The sequence below is a fragment of the Hydractinia symbiolongicarpus genome, chromosome 4, assembly GCF_029227915.1.
Source record: "Hydractinia symbiolongicarpus strain clone_291-10 chromosome 4, HSymV2.1, whole genome shotgun sequence".
NCBI lineage: Eukaryota > Metazoa > Cnidaria > Hydrozoa > Anthoathecata > Hydractiniidae > Hydractinia > Hydractinia symbiolongicarpus.
The window spans coordinates 20465962-20481088 of record NC_079878.1 but is presented as its reverse complement, the minus strand read 5'-3'; the positions used below and the strand labels follow the sequence as shown (position 1 = coordinate 20481088).

The 15127-nt window shown below is 32.6% G+C and overlaps 1 protein-coding gene across 1 annotated transcript; it reads right to left on the bottom strand.

Moving 5' to 3' along the window:
* Positions 1–208: 208 nt before the first annotated feature.
* Positions 209–12346, bottom strand: LOC130641743 (pre-mRNA-splicing factor CWC25 homolog). The gene is made up of 10 exons (XM_057448683.1): positions 12249–12346; positions 11886–12058; positions 11028–11148; positions 9984–10142; positions 9583–9689; positions 5233–5601; positions 4597–4650; positions 3653–3695; positions 2864–2946; positions 209–829 (listed from the first exon to the last, which is right to left on the bottom strand). Exons 1-10 carry the CDS (start codon positions 12264–12266, stop codon positions 709–711), a joined length of 1248 nt encoding a protein of 415 aa, XP_057304666.1. The 5' UTR covers positions 12267–12346; the 3' UTR covers positions 209–708.
* Between the last annotated feature and the right edge of the window lie 2781 nt (positions 12347–15127).

Sequence of the window (15127 nt, the reverse complement as noted above, 5' to 3'; positions counted from 1 at the left end):
CTTTATTGAACACCAATCAATCAAACCAATCATAAAATCGGCAATATATTCTAAAACACCGTTCATTTATTAAATAGGATATCACAGCATCACATAGTAGATAGCTTTGTTAGATCCTTATAACTTCTTACTAAAAACTCTCTATGGAAGCTTTATATGGAGGTTTTTTCACAAATATGGAAACTTTCTCAGTAAAAATGTCACTATCTGTTTAAAATCTATATACATAAAATTATTTCTCATACAGATTCATAAAAAGTCTCTAAAGAGCTGTACAGTTAAATAGGGACCGTCTCTCTTTAACCCGTTTAAATACCAATTATACACTTAACAAACTTTGAGGTCAACAACCAATCAATTCTCACGTACGTTATGACGCAAACAGCGTCTCATGTAGGCCCTCCACTAGCTATCTTAGTAATGTACATAAGCAGATTTTGATGCAACGCTGTATCGTTAACAATGCACTTAGAAATGCAGAAGTGACCTTTGTAGACAATTTTAACTATGGAGCAAATTGTCTAACGGAATAGCCATTGTTTCGTGGTTAACCGAAAAACCAGATCGTTGACATTCACGCAACAACACGTGCTCGCGAAGTTCGATGCGTGTCGCGGTGTTTCGCGAACGTTATTCATCGATAAGTCGACTGTCACGCTCTGTAGCGTTTTTACTTCCAGAATTACTCCACGATATATTCTCATCTCGCTATCTCGATGTGAATTTTTTCTGCAAAGCTGCGTTCGTCCTTTGCTTCGAATGTATAGTTCTTCGAATACGATCTTCGACAGAATTTCCGCTCGACATCAGAGAATCCTTCTGCATTTTTCTAAACAAAGAGTTTTACATTTTTTTATAAAACGAAAAAAACCCTCCAAACACTTTATAGCACATTACACGGACTGCAATTACCGTGCCAAATCGGAAAATATTTAAATCCAGGTTTGGGAAAATCGGGATATCAGGTTAATTTAAATTTTTAAACTAAGGAAGTCAACGACAACTTAAGTTTTATATTAGTGTTATCTCAGCGCGGTAGAAATTGTACCCCTTAGTTTGGCTGAAAACTACTTGAATCCTAATTAAACTTTGTTGGTTTAAAAAAAATGCTGTAAAATGGATTCTCACAAAATTATACACAATTTTTTGTGAAAAAGTAGTACAGCACCCAACTCTTAATTCCGACGGGAAAAAAGCAATTATTTCAGAAACAACGTACATCTTTCGTAATCAGCTTTCCGCGTTAACTATACTTTTCTCTCTTTATTTTTTGTTCAGTCTCGACAAAGGAACTAATTTTGAAGACCGTTGACTAGCTCCCCAGGCTACATGCTTTATCCCGACTTAGGCAATCCTCCGACTAATATTCTTCCCGACTAACTTTAACACGACTGAAAGTTTTCAGAGAACCTTACTACCGACCTATTTTATTGAAATGTTCCAATTTTAAGTGAATCGATTAGTTTTTATATTAATAGACTCTTTTCTGATATTTTTTCCTACCGAAGGCTGAAGGGAGAGGGAGAGAAGGGAAAGCGACTAATTCTATGCATAGATGATAATTTTTTTCCCACTATTAATTTTCTCCGACTAGCCGAACCCCCGCTTTTTCCTAATAAGGTATTCTTTACTGTTTCGAAGTGTTGATCTTTAAAAAAACAACTTTAATACAGTATATGGTTAAAAAATGCATTTAAGAATTGTTGCGGCGTTGATCAAGATATATCGTGTCATCTCAAAAAAGCTATTATTAAACTTTTTAAAGATAACGAAATAAACAAAAAGTCACACCTGTCTTAAACAAACCTTGTTAAGTTTAAGACCGGTTATTATTCGTGACCTATTTCTGTATTTCAGTAGAGCCTCACGAAAATATGGTACACTATATCCTTATAAAAGAAGCTAAAAACAGACACGTGATTTTAAAAGAAAGTGTTTGATAAAAAGCTAATACGTCTAATACCGCCTATTTCAGGTATTAATAACATAACAAGATTTATCAACTGGAAATTAGCATTGATAAGCCTTTAACAATTCCAAACCTAGTAGAGTTAATTACCGTAGTTAGAGCTTCCATTACACTTAATGGCCGTCAATTGTTGGTTATTATCGCCGCACGTTGTTAACATTAATACTGAGTCAAAGTTTTGTTTACATTGTGAGTGAATAAATTTTCGTCATTACACAAAACGAGCTTATAATTACCAGGTTATTTTATCAATCAAATGCAGAGCTAGTCGTGATATTATCAGTTAGGTAATATTTATATCTCGTTAGTAACGATTGAATGCGTTTAAATCCCGGTAGCCGCGGTTGAATTATACTGTCTCCTAAGTCTTATTTGGTTAATTTTATTTTTCCATATGCACACACGCACAAACCTAATTTAATTTTAAAAGCATACATTAGTAAATTTTCATGGGAGTATGGCCATTGTTTGAATTAGATTAGATCAAATAAATATAAAGACGTCAAAACTTTAGATTTAAAGTTTACAGACAGTGCGACCACGAAATTATTTTAAACTTATATACGAAATTTTAAAAATTTGAACCCTGGCAAAAGTTCTTGCTTTCACCTGAAATTATTGGTGCGGCTTAGGGAGGCACGTCAAGGCATAATGAAATGTCAATTAATTGTCAATATGGTTTATATAACTTGTGATTTTACATTTTATTATTCTTATTAAGTATCTTTTCCCACGATAAACGAATAAAAGTCTTGTCAGAGTTAGCTCTCAAAACATAATGGTGGAAGGTGTACTTGAAACACGTGGCCAGATAGACTGCTGTGCTGGAGGTCGAGATAACTTAATTTAAAAACAGGAAAGAAGACAAAATGAGAGAAACAAATTAAAGCTTACTTTATGAATTTAGCTTTATCTTCTTCTAAGTCTGAATTCATCAGCATTGAATTTACAGACTTCTCTTCATTCTCTCGGTCTTTCTAAAACAACAGGGAAACTTTTACATCAACTGTTTTTCGGCGATACTAATAAGTATTATCAACAACACCTGCATCATTCAGAGATTTAGATCTCAATTTTAGTGTCAATATTCATAGAAAGTGAAAAATTTTACGTTTGAAAATATTCTCTTGAACCACCCATGCAGGTAAACACTGTGATGACCTGCATTTTATGAACTGTGATGCCCTGCGTTTTATTCCAAGATATTTTTATTTTTTTTGAGACTTCTAATTCTTCAAAATTCTGTCGAATGCGTTAAAATTCTCAACATAATTAACCGGTGAGTTAAAAAAGCTGTTTGGGAATTCTGTTTATTTTTTTTGAAAAGTGATGCAGAAATTTCAATGCAGAAGAAGAGTGCTCCTCTATCACGGGAATTTTACCCCGCAACACTAACACGTTTGAAACTACAAATTTTATTCATTTTATAAGTTTCCCCCCCCCCAAATTTTTTTTTTAATTTTATACACCAATCGCTAAAAGCGATTGTCAAGTCAACTAAAGTAATACTGACAAATACAGATTGATTTATAAAAAAATATATAACATTAACTTTTACATTTCCGTCAGTAGCAGTGACGTTTTTATTCGTGACAACATATCATGTCTACGAACCAATCCTAACAACTCCATAGATACATCGGTTACCAACACAACAACAATTGAACAACTAAAATCACTAACCTCGTACCGTTTTACGTTTTTCGACCTCTGCGTTTGTCGCCATCTAATGAATAAATAAATAATGAGTGACGTCAACAAAAAAACTGATGAGTGAGCATTTTTTAAAAGATTAGCACTTAGAATAAAGGATTATTTGAGTCGTGATAATCGTGCCATAATTAGCACGTGACTTTTCCAGTAACAGACTAAAGTACTTTTCAATAAAAGGGCATAGCACTCTACGTAATGTGCACGTGATAATAAAAATCAATAATGTTATTGTGTATGCGTCTTGCAAACTGTTTTCGTCTCACTAATTACATTGAGAGGAAAAAATATTTGCTTAGTTGCAATACTAAATGCGAAGAAAATTTTTTTGACATATGCGAAACTAACTAAAAACAACAAATACCTCCAGGGAATTGATTTTTGCGAATTTTACTCAATTATTGGACATTCAAGTCCAAATGAACTACGACACCGCAAAATCGTTCTCTTTGGCCGAAGGCGTCACGTGGTTCCATGCACCCAGGCAGGTGACAATAAAATCATTTTTCTTAGACCCAGGCCCTTAAAAGGGCGGCAATTGCAAGCACGGGCTCCTAAATACTGTAACATAACCTGTTACAGCCCTATGTGGGCCCTGCACATAAACCACGTAATTTCACGCGGCAAGGCAGGTGGCGATGGGCCTTTTCTTTCAGTCTAAAGGGACTACAAAGTTCCAAGTCGTTTCCTTTGTTTAAAAACGATCTGTTATAACAATATTTTTCTTCTGATTCACCCAACACTGTGTCCAATAGCTATGTAAATTGAACTTTAGTAGATTCCATTTATGTCAATACATTAAAAACCTTTAAAAAATGATATAAATTGAGAAGAAATGTCATTAAATTTTTTTTTTATCGCGAAATCTAATTCACGCCCTTCTCTCCTTAGATTAAATATTTGAAAAACATGCATACTTAGCGTTGTTGAGCATTTCCAGTCTTTTGGCTTCCATCTCGTCATCGTCAGTGCTAAAAAAATCACAAATTAAACAGTGAGTTTGTAGTACAAAACAAAAAACCTAAAGCACAAAGTGCGAACCAAGCTTGCGGTATTTTCTCTTTTATTCGATTTCACTTTTGAAAATCAGTATATTTTTTCTTGTTGTTGTAACATTACGCATTGAAAATACAAACAGCAACCGTTTTAAGCAAAATAAAAAAATCTAAGTGTTTAGTTTTTAAAAAGGGTTGTTCCTGTTGGCATTTAGGGCTAGCATCATCAGAGAGGGTAAACAGCTAGTACAGGCGTAGGAACCTTTTTACGACGAATTTTTTACGCAGTCATCCGCTCAATATGATAAATTAGCACACCTTCTTTTATAAAAATATCAAAAATCTAACCAGGCTGGTCATTATTTTTATTTTTCTATTGTTTTAAACAACAGACCTATTGTTTTTAACATGGAATTCCAACAGTTAATTCTTACAGAACATATTCTTATTAAAAAGCGTGTAACATGAAAGTCATCATAAACGCTTTACGTGCCGTAACTTGAATGGACGACCAACGTTTAATATACTTGCTGAGGTAAAAAAAAACACTGCTTGTACCTGCTATCTTTGCGTCGTCTTTTGTATCTCATTTTTTCTTTACTTTGTTTTTCTCTTTCAGTTTTTCTTTGATGTTTTCTTTCCTTAACTTCATCATTATTATCAGAGGAGGAGTTCCCTCCACGAGTTTTCTTGGAATGGTATGTACTCGATGTTTTTGAATCATAATGCATCTTACCGCGTCCTTCCATCTCTCTATGATCTTTGTAACCTTCTCTGTGCCTGTCAGAATCGCCACGATCACCATTTCTTTTACTCCTTTCGACATTATATCGACTATCTTCCCTTCTATGTTCTTCTTTTCTATGTTCTCTTCTGTGCTGGTATTGACTCCTGTCATCAGAGTGACGACGAGACTCACTTTGCTTTCTAGAAAAAAATGTTTTTTTCAGTTTACCATTACAAAGTAAACACAATGGCTACAATAGCATTGGATGTGTAACAAAAAATTATCCTCTGTTTTCTCTGCTTCATTGGATTTGTTTATGATAGAATATTTCTTGGAAATTATTACCTGTCTGGATGCGTGGGCAATACAATTTCTAGGTATTCTGATTGGCTAGCCTCCTGATGATAAGCCTATTTAGACCAGTATTGCTACTCGTCAAGAAAGGAAAAACAAAGTTTTCTGGCTAAATTTTTTTTAAAGAAGTATTGGAAATACTTTCATATCTAGTTCCTACAATATAATAATCTATAATCTATAAACAGTTCTTGTCTAGCCAGTCTATTATTTACTAAACTATAAGCTGCACATTCATCTTTACACGTTCTGTTGTTTAAAAATAGCAACTTTAGATCATCACAATAATCCGTTTACATGACTTTCGAATTTTGCATACAGTTCTTCTGTTTTAGGCAGAACTGTTTTGAATTTTCTACCTTGAGTATTAACGAAAGTAGTGAATTACATTAATGTCAGTATTTAACTCGGTCATTACGCTGACTTTTCAACCTCGGATGGTACTTAGACTTCCTAAATATTTTGCAGTACAGTAATGAGTTATTATTGTTCATGCACAGGTTTGCATGCATAATTTTGTAAATGATATCCTCGTTTCGGAGTTTTCATCATTCGATAAGAAGCTAGGATCATCTGACCTCGGTTGCAATAAATTGAGTATTTCAACACAATCCCAAAACGTTACTGTAATTTGAGTTCCAGCATCAGGAAACGTTCACGCCAACAAATACGCATAAGTGTTATAAAAAATATAATACTAAGGTTAAAGATGTACAAATTGTTGTCAGGGTAATACACATAATGCTTCTGGATGCAATTTTAAAATTCCTGACTTTTTCAAGATCTCAGGCTTGGTGGTCACTCTGCATAATATCTAACGTCGAAAAGTTTGTGTAAATTTCTTACTTGTGATCACATCACACATGTTTTGTTTTACAAGAGGGTAAAAAATTCTGGCCTGCAACTATTCCTTCGTATTCAACAAGGATGAATTGAACTTTGCTAATTAATGACTTTTACCTTCACGGGTGATGTTTTAATTTTTATCTGAAACACATAACACGAGTCCTTTAAATTTAGAAATCATTCAATATTTGATATTCAAGTTATTCATAAACTTCTTTTTGTGTCTATTTTTTATTCCAGAAAGATTAACATATGCTTACAAATATTAAAATGCCCGAATTATCGTGTACAATGTGTGCTTATGTGCAAAATGATATTTATTACACCACAGCGATAGAAATAGATAAATTTCTATTCAAAATCGCATTTTTTAAACAAACAATACATTATTTGTGTGCATAATTTTCAAGAAGATCAGTTGAAGAAGGTTGAAGGTCAAGCAGTCGTATTTTTTGTTGTCAACAAACGTAAGGTTTTTAAGAATAATGTAAGGAATAATATGAATCATTCATAGATATTATGAAGGTCAGGGTTTATTCTTTACTCTAGTTTTTGGTGATGATAAGGCTTCCCTTTAAATACGCTCGGTGTATTTTTCCACACTTTGTTACAAAAAATATGTCAGTCTTTTTTTGCAAAAAAGAAACCTGTAGCTAACTTTCGTATTCAACAGCTTTGTACCTAGCTTTCATATTCAAAATACGGTTTTTAAAACAGGTTTTTATCTATATCTTATTTTAATTTAGGTTTCAGGAACTGTTCTGAAACATGTAAAAGTGATTGGATTGCAATGGACAGGGTATATCCCTCAATAAAGATAACCATATAATATTTAACCCACTATAGCTTTACTATATGAATGATTTCTGTCACAACTATCATTATTGACTTGTTATTATTGGGATTACAAATAAGTGATTATAAGCTATGAACTGAATTGCTTTCACATCAGAAAACTTAATTTTCACCGAGAATTTATTACCAAAAATTTCACAACACACATTATACGAATTCAGTATGGCAGAGAGAAAACCTTTTGATCAGCATTACCATGAATATTGTATAGCTAGAAGTGCCACATCTAAAGATAACACAAATGCGAGCCAAGTTACTGATTTGAAAAACATACTAGATGAGAATGTTGATTAACTATATAGTTATTTATAAATATTAATATAAGCCAGACATATTGAATTTTATGTTTTGAAGAAACGTATTGTTTTTGATATTAGACTCAATCGAGCTATACAAACACATCTTCAAGATAACACAAAATACTGACAAACAGTTTTAAATTGAGATTATATAGAAAATATTTAATTAAAACAAGATAAACGGTGTGACTAAAGACCCCAGGAAAGTTAGGAAGTTCAGAAATTTTGTTAAAAAGTCCGGTTGGGCTAGAAAAAATGTCAAAGAATTTAGTAAATTTATAAGGACATTTTGTTGTTAAAATTTAGTCATCATTAAACAGTGAGTATATATATGTTTTGAAAATTTTATTCTTAAAAATATGTTACTAGTACTGCACCAAAGCGATATATGGTTTTTGATAAGAACCATGGACATTTGGCTTTACTTTGAGGTGTTTTTCACATGTTCTGCATGAAATTGTTCTTGTTTGCTTAAATTTTGAGCATTTTTTATTTATTTCGCAGTACGCAATATTTGCAAAGTAGTATATACACGTTTTAAAAAATAGTTACAATTAATTCAGTGTGTGTTTTTCATGTTCCTTTGTTTATTATTTTAGCCATTCAAAGCCAATTGTTAGTAGTGTAGTTTGCATAGGAAAGTCAAGAGATTTCATAATAATTTGGGAAAACGAAAATTGACAGGACACCCTGCGAAATTGTAGTGCTAACAAGTTATGTTTTAAACTTCTAAATGCTTTTTGTTATTGCTAGATGTGTTTTTACTTTTTTGCGTAAAAAGTTTAATGAGCATATAAAAAGTACTAACAACATTAAGTATAGCTAAGTATCTTCTTTGCACACTGTTAGTTACTCTTTGATACGCTTTAAAACTTTTTATTATAGCTGAGTAAGTTGTGTTGTCCACAACAACAGGTAAATTTAGGCCTACCTAGCTTCGCTTAGCTAGAGAGACAGCTCAGTGATATATTTGTCAGTATCTTTAAGCTTATTTAGTACTGCTCTGATAATTTTACATTGTAAATGGTAGAATCCTCCAATTATTCTTTCTATAACTCAAAATAAAATGCTTTTATTGAAGTTTGTGTACACTGTTTTTTTAGAGCCCTACTAAAATTTTTGTTTAACAGTGATTTACTTTTATGTAATTCGCTGAAGACCTTAAAATCGTTTTAATGAGTCTAAATTATGCTGACATGTGTACTTAATTATCACAAAATTGTTTAAGTTTGCTTGGGCAAAATAACAATCAAAACATTTTCTTTGACAAGATTGGATCAGTGTAAACAATCTGGCTTCGGAATCTTTATAATTCCACCACCTGCTCTGGGACGAGCCTCAGTATAATAGCCTGAATAGCCGTTGGGTCTCTTTCTCTTTATATTATATCTCTATGGCTAAACGCATAGCTTCTGATTCAATACAAGATAAACATTGATCATGGTTAAAGTGATCCTGCTTAAAGTCTTTCTTCCATGTCAACAACCTTTTGTCCACATTTTTGCAGCTTTTAACCTTACTTCTTAACCATTTTAATCTACCGTTTACCAATTTTAATCTAAACCAACCCTTCTCCACCCCTACTTTCTTAATGTTTTGACATTTTTTAAAGCATTAGGTTTATCAAAACACAAACTTAAACTTTTGGTCGTACCAACTTTCATCTCCTCATGATGTCTGTATCCTTGAAAATAATTACTTTTTGTATGGACATAATCGCAAAAAAAAAAAGTGGCTTATATTATGTAGAAAGATTTTGGTCCCAAAATGAATAAATTTTCCTCAACTAAATTTGAATGACATAAGAATGAACTTTAAAGGTTTTACTTGTAGCGTCTTTCATCTTCATCATCACTAGACAATCCTTTATGCTTTCTTTTCTTCTTCTTTTTAGATTTTTCGTTTGATTCCAACATTTGTTGTTGTAGCAATGCCTGGAAGGTGAAGCAGTATTGCCATTTTTAAAGCTTTTTCTCTTTAACCCTATCACAACTCTGTAGAATTCACACGTAGCATTACAGAAAAAATACAGTCACCATAAGAGATTTATAAGATTATTTTGTTTTATGATAATAGCAAAGAGATGAAAAATTGTTTTTTGTTACAAATATTAGATATATAGATCTTAAATTAGTATTGTGTTTATTGTATAAAAATCTCCTGAAGCCAAGGATTCAATTCAATGACAAAAACAATAACAAATAACAAGTGGAAAATGTTTTTCAGACCTTCATCTTCTTTAGTTTGAATGGATTCTGTACCAAGTCTTTACGATTATCTTCTTCCCTCTTCTTAATCAGAAATAAAGGATCTTCCTTCACTTTTGCAAGGATGTCACTAGCTTTCGGTAAGCTTGACATGTTGTTCACCACACCAGTGGCTAGTGTCTAATAAAAATAAAAATAAAAATGTCACACTAAATATCTTAAAGGTGATTTGGAGGCTGCGGGATATTGACACAACTGGAATGATTCTGAAATAAACAGGAGACTAAAAAAATAGTTTTACAGTGTTGTCAAATGCCACACAGATGCTACATAAGAGTATAAATCAGGCAATATATTTTTAAGGTGCATTTAAACTTTAAATCTTTAATATCAGGGTTCGATTAAACAGGTTGCAATTCGCAATTTGCAAATCGAAGTGCCGTCTTTGCAAACCATTCTACAAAAAAAATGTTAAAACTGCAAATCCCAATTTTTATCAATGGTTTGTGTCATCTATTTCTATAATGGCTTTCGCAACAAAATAAACCATTAACAAGGGATCGTACCCTATAGTGCTCCTAGACCATAGCTACAAGGGCTGTTTTGCGAACTGACTTTATATTTCTAATTCAAAGCCTAAATGGTCTTCTCTTATTATAAATAATTCCTTTTATACAGCATATCAAACAGACTATAACTGATAACAGTCAAAGTAAAGGTTGGCAATCTCGGTTCACAAACACTTAATAAAACTTTTCTCATAAAATATCCCAATCAGAGGAGGATAATTTTCTAGTTTTCACCATAGGCAATATTTACTCATATACAACACAACAAAAATAAACTAAAAAACAATGCAAAAATAATAGCAACAAAGTCCAGATTATTAATTCGCCCTCTCCTCCTTCTTCCCTAGATTGACATTATATGTTTCTTGATCTTTACATCTTCTCTTTAGATTTTCAAAAATTTCGGGAAGTGTATATATATATATATCCACTAGCACAAAATGTGAATTTATCAATCCTTAGCCTGCAGCAAATGGAAAAAATAACAAAACACAACCTTGTCTTCATCTTCTTTCATCACTTCAACATTTTTATCAATACTTCTTCCCAAAAGATATTCTTCTGTGTTAACTGCTTGTTGATGACTGTACATCCAATCCAATTTTTCAGATTTCTTCCTAAAGTGGTGAAAGTAATTACTTAATGCTTTTATGCCAGTAGGACACGAAGCAATATTTTTATATTATAGTAACAAATTTAATTTTGTTACAATTTACTGTGTCACCAAACATTTGTGCAACTGGTCATTATTCCAATCACATCAAGGAAAGAATTCAATATCATAACTGCATTCTGATTGGCAGAGTACAAAAATGTTGACTCAAAATTATCACAAATAATTTTTTTCTTTTAAGGAATTATTGTTACTTGCATTAATGAGGCTACAGAAAAGCACCACCTAATTTGATTTTAAAGTAAAAATATGTACTACTCTTTTCATTGTTGTAATTTCAGTGTTGTGAGCAAAAAAATAGAGAAAAAAATTAAAAAAATAGGAAAACATTGAAAAATTCTCAAGAAGAAGCTAGTCTACTTATTATAGTCCTTACATTTTTCTCAGCTATTACCAGTTCAAATAGGCTTTATTTTCAGCCTTTGAAATTTAGACATATTTGTTTCAGCAAATAAATGCCAAAGTAGTACTGTAATTTTGAGAATTTACTTTGGCAGTCCTTGGCAGTACAAACAAAAATGCTGCAAATATTACACAAATACAATAACAAGCTTTGTCAATGACTTTCAGCAATGTTTTTGTATTCTTTGTTTAATGCCATCAGTAGAATACAATTAGAGCACAGTTGGGATATAAAAAGTACTAACACAAAAACAGGAAAATTGTAAGCTATATACATACTTTTGAAGTCCAGATGCTACTGCTTGATTCTGAAAAGCTTCTCTCTGTCTTTCAGCAGCGAGTTCTTCCTGAAGTTGTTGAATGCGTTCATCTTCCTTTCGCTTTTTCTCTTCGGCTTTCCAAACCCTCTCAAGATTCTCAATCGTGAGAGGGTGGAAATGTTTTTTCATGTTCTAGAACACAAAATATAAACATGCACAACACTCAGAAATGCAGCAACACTTTCTTTGAATATCCCTAAAAATAATGCCACAGCAGACAAATTATTTTACTTTTTTTCTTAAATCTTTCTTTTAGCAATTCACAAAGCCTTGAATATAAAAATTTGATATAAAAAATTAGTAATAAAAAAAACATGCTTACAAGATCACCGCCACCCATCTTGTCTTCTTAGTAGCCGGGACAATAATGTGTTATTTAAATAAGATTACACTTGATCTAAAAAATAAAAAAAATGTTACAATTGTAATGAATTGAGCTTAATGTTAAACAGGAAACATCACATATATACTGCAGGAGGATTTTAGGCTGTCTTGACATTCAAAGTCTTGCAAGCTCATCCAAAAGAAACTCAATTATTCTTTCCTTGTGACCAATAGTTTATAGACTTGTTACACATCTTCACCGTAGCAAAAAAGATTGAGTTCATGATGGTAGCATTAACTGAACCTTAAACCATAACGAATCTCATGAACCATACAGAGCTAATCAGTTCCAGCAAAAGAATCCACGTGTTTGTGAAATTTTCAGAGTCAAAAATGTGTGGGGATTGAGGAAGGAAGTAAGAATCAAACTACCTAAAGCTCATAACCTCTGTGGGAGTTTTTGTCAATGCTGCAGAAATTAGTTAAATTATTGGCTTAAGTTAACACTATTTGCGAAATTTGTGTAATTTGGATTCTTTTTTCTGTATAAAAAATAGAGAGACAGAAAGAGTTCAGATGAGCTAAGAAGCAGGCTAAGTCTCCGTAGAATTAAAGATGTTATCCAGATAAGAAGATTAAATTGGCTGGGTCATGTGGAAAGAATGGAGGAGGATAATTGGGTAAGAAAGTGTAGAGACTTGATAGTTCCTGGGGCAAAGCCCAGAGGCATACTGAGAAAGATTTGGCAGGAGGTTATAAGGACAGACTTGATACAGAGGAAGTTGAGTTTAGATCTAAAACAGTCTGGATCAGATTGAAAGAGGGTCATTAATATACCCCGTCCAATCCATGCTGGCATGGAAAATGGACGTTAAGCCGAGAATGATGATGATGATGATATATATGATTATAACTTCAGCAGTCTCTATTCTATGTTCTGTACAAGAGAGTCCTTGAAAACAGTACAAATCAAAAAAATAAATGTCATCAATCACAAAATAACAATCTCTTCCCCACGGTTTGTTATGTTTTTTGCACATTTGGACAGAAACATGGAAGAAAAAACCTAACGCACCAGACCCGGGAATTTTTTTTTCATAGGAAGAAACTTTCACGATTGGTATACCTCACCGCGAAATTTCTGGTCTTGGAATCTCATGGTGACATTATGTAGATAACATCGTGATTGCACGCTGTTTGAGAATGGTCAGTAATGGTGGTGGTTTGAAGCTTGTGTTTGTCTTGTAAAGTGTTATTTTTATTTTATACCAAAAAGCAACTTTTCATGAAAAATGAAAGTTGTTTTTTAGGTTTTGATATATTCTCCAGTTTTAGAGCTTAACTTGTTTTTTCTCAGGAGGTAACCATTAATAATTTCCATTTATAAGGTCATCAGTAAAACAGGGTATACTGATGACCTTATTCCAAAGGTTCTCAAATTTCTCTGCATCAAGTCTGTCCTTATTACCTCCTGTGAAGTCCTTTTTGGTCTCAATCTCTGGGCAAAGGAAGTAAATCTCTAAACCTTTTCCAAGCAAAACTTAATCTGCAAGTAACACTTCTTCAACACCCCTTTCAATATCCAACATCATCCAATAACACAAGTTCTCAACTTTCTTTAATGAGCCACTGTTGTGCATCATTACTATCTTGCCTGCATTGGTTTCGTTCTGTAACTTTGTTGTTTCTTGTTGTTTTTGGCCTTGTTTACAGAGCATATTCATCGGGATAGCTTGGATTCACAAAGTTTTATTTTAGAAAAACAACTTCTAGGGGAATTTAACAGAACTACAGCACACCATCAAGTGCAACACGCTAACCAACAGAGCTATCAGGAAAGAACTTATGTCTGAATTTTATTATAAGGAATATTATTATAAGGAATGTATATGACATTTTTTTCTTAACTCTATTAACTTAATTGAGATTTAAATTCTTTTTTTGTCAAGTCATTTTGTCATTTTACATCAGCATTGTAATATTTGGAATAGAAAATTCAGGAATTGTACAAGATTTTCCAGATTAAAATTTCCTGATTTTTCCCTGAAATAAAAAACTTTTAAAAGAAAATCTGAAATTTCGATTTGTCCAGTTTTGTGTAAAAAGAAAAATAAATGAGGCAAAATGCAACATTATTGAAAAAATCTGAAACTTTGACCGTATCTCCTCCCCTTTACACATGTCAGGCTGTTTCTCTTAGGGATGTCAATCAAAAACACTATTATATATATTAAAAAAACATTGCATCTAGACATCAAAAAAGAAATACCTATTCAAAACCAAGATTATTCTGATGTCTAGACAGATAGTTCTTGGCAAACTTTTTTGATTGAAGTATTCATAGCAAAAAATTCCCACACAATATTACTGCAATGTCTAAACAATTCTCTTGTGCATACAAATAGGCTCTGCTACGCCTTTGCCACTCTAACCGGATGACAGAGCCCAGTATAGCAAATAGATTTGAAAATGATTTCAATACCTCTGCAATGAATTTTTACATAATGGCACACTTTTTGGGGGATTTGTCATGTTTTGTCATGTTTTGTTATTTCCAATGTATTTTTCAAGTATGTGAGTTAAAAGCGAAATACATTTTGGTGACTGTACATAGTGCATCATTGCTGAAATTGCTCTCATATTTGTAGGGTTGTTGAAAGCAGTAAAACACTTGTGGTAACTCAAACGTCTGTTTATTCATTGCCAATTAGACTGTACATTGTACAACTTCTATAACTACTTTGACCACATAACTTCAGAGAATATTATCTTTTGGTAACACTAGATAAGTTTTGTAAGTATTTGAAAAGGAAGTTTAAAAACATAACACAGTTATCAAACAGTTTCCTAACTACAGGAATACAACAAATAAAATTT

What these genes read in the sequence shown, in the direction of transcription:
- LOC130641743 (XM_057448683.1), bottom strand. An exon ending in TGAAAGAAGATGAAGACAAG is followed by an intron (nt 10,143 to 11,027) that starts GTTGTGTTTTGT and finishes TATTTTTATTAG; the next exon opens with ACACTAGCCACTGGTGTGGT. An exon ending in TCAAACTAAAGAAGATGAAG is followed by an intron (nt 9,690 to 9,983) that starts GTCTGAAAAACA and finishes TTCACCTTCCAG; the next exon opens with GCATTGCTACAACAACAAAT.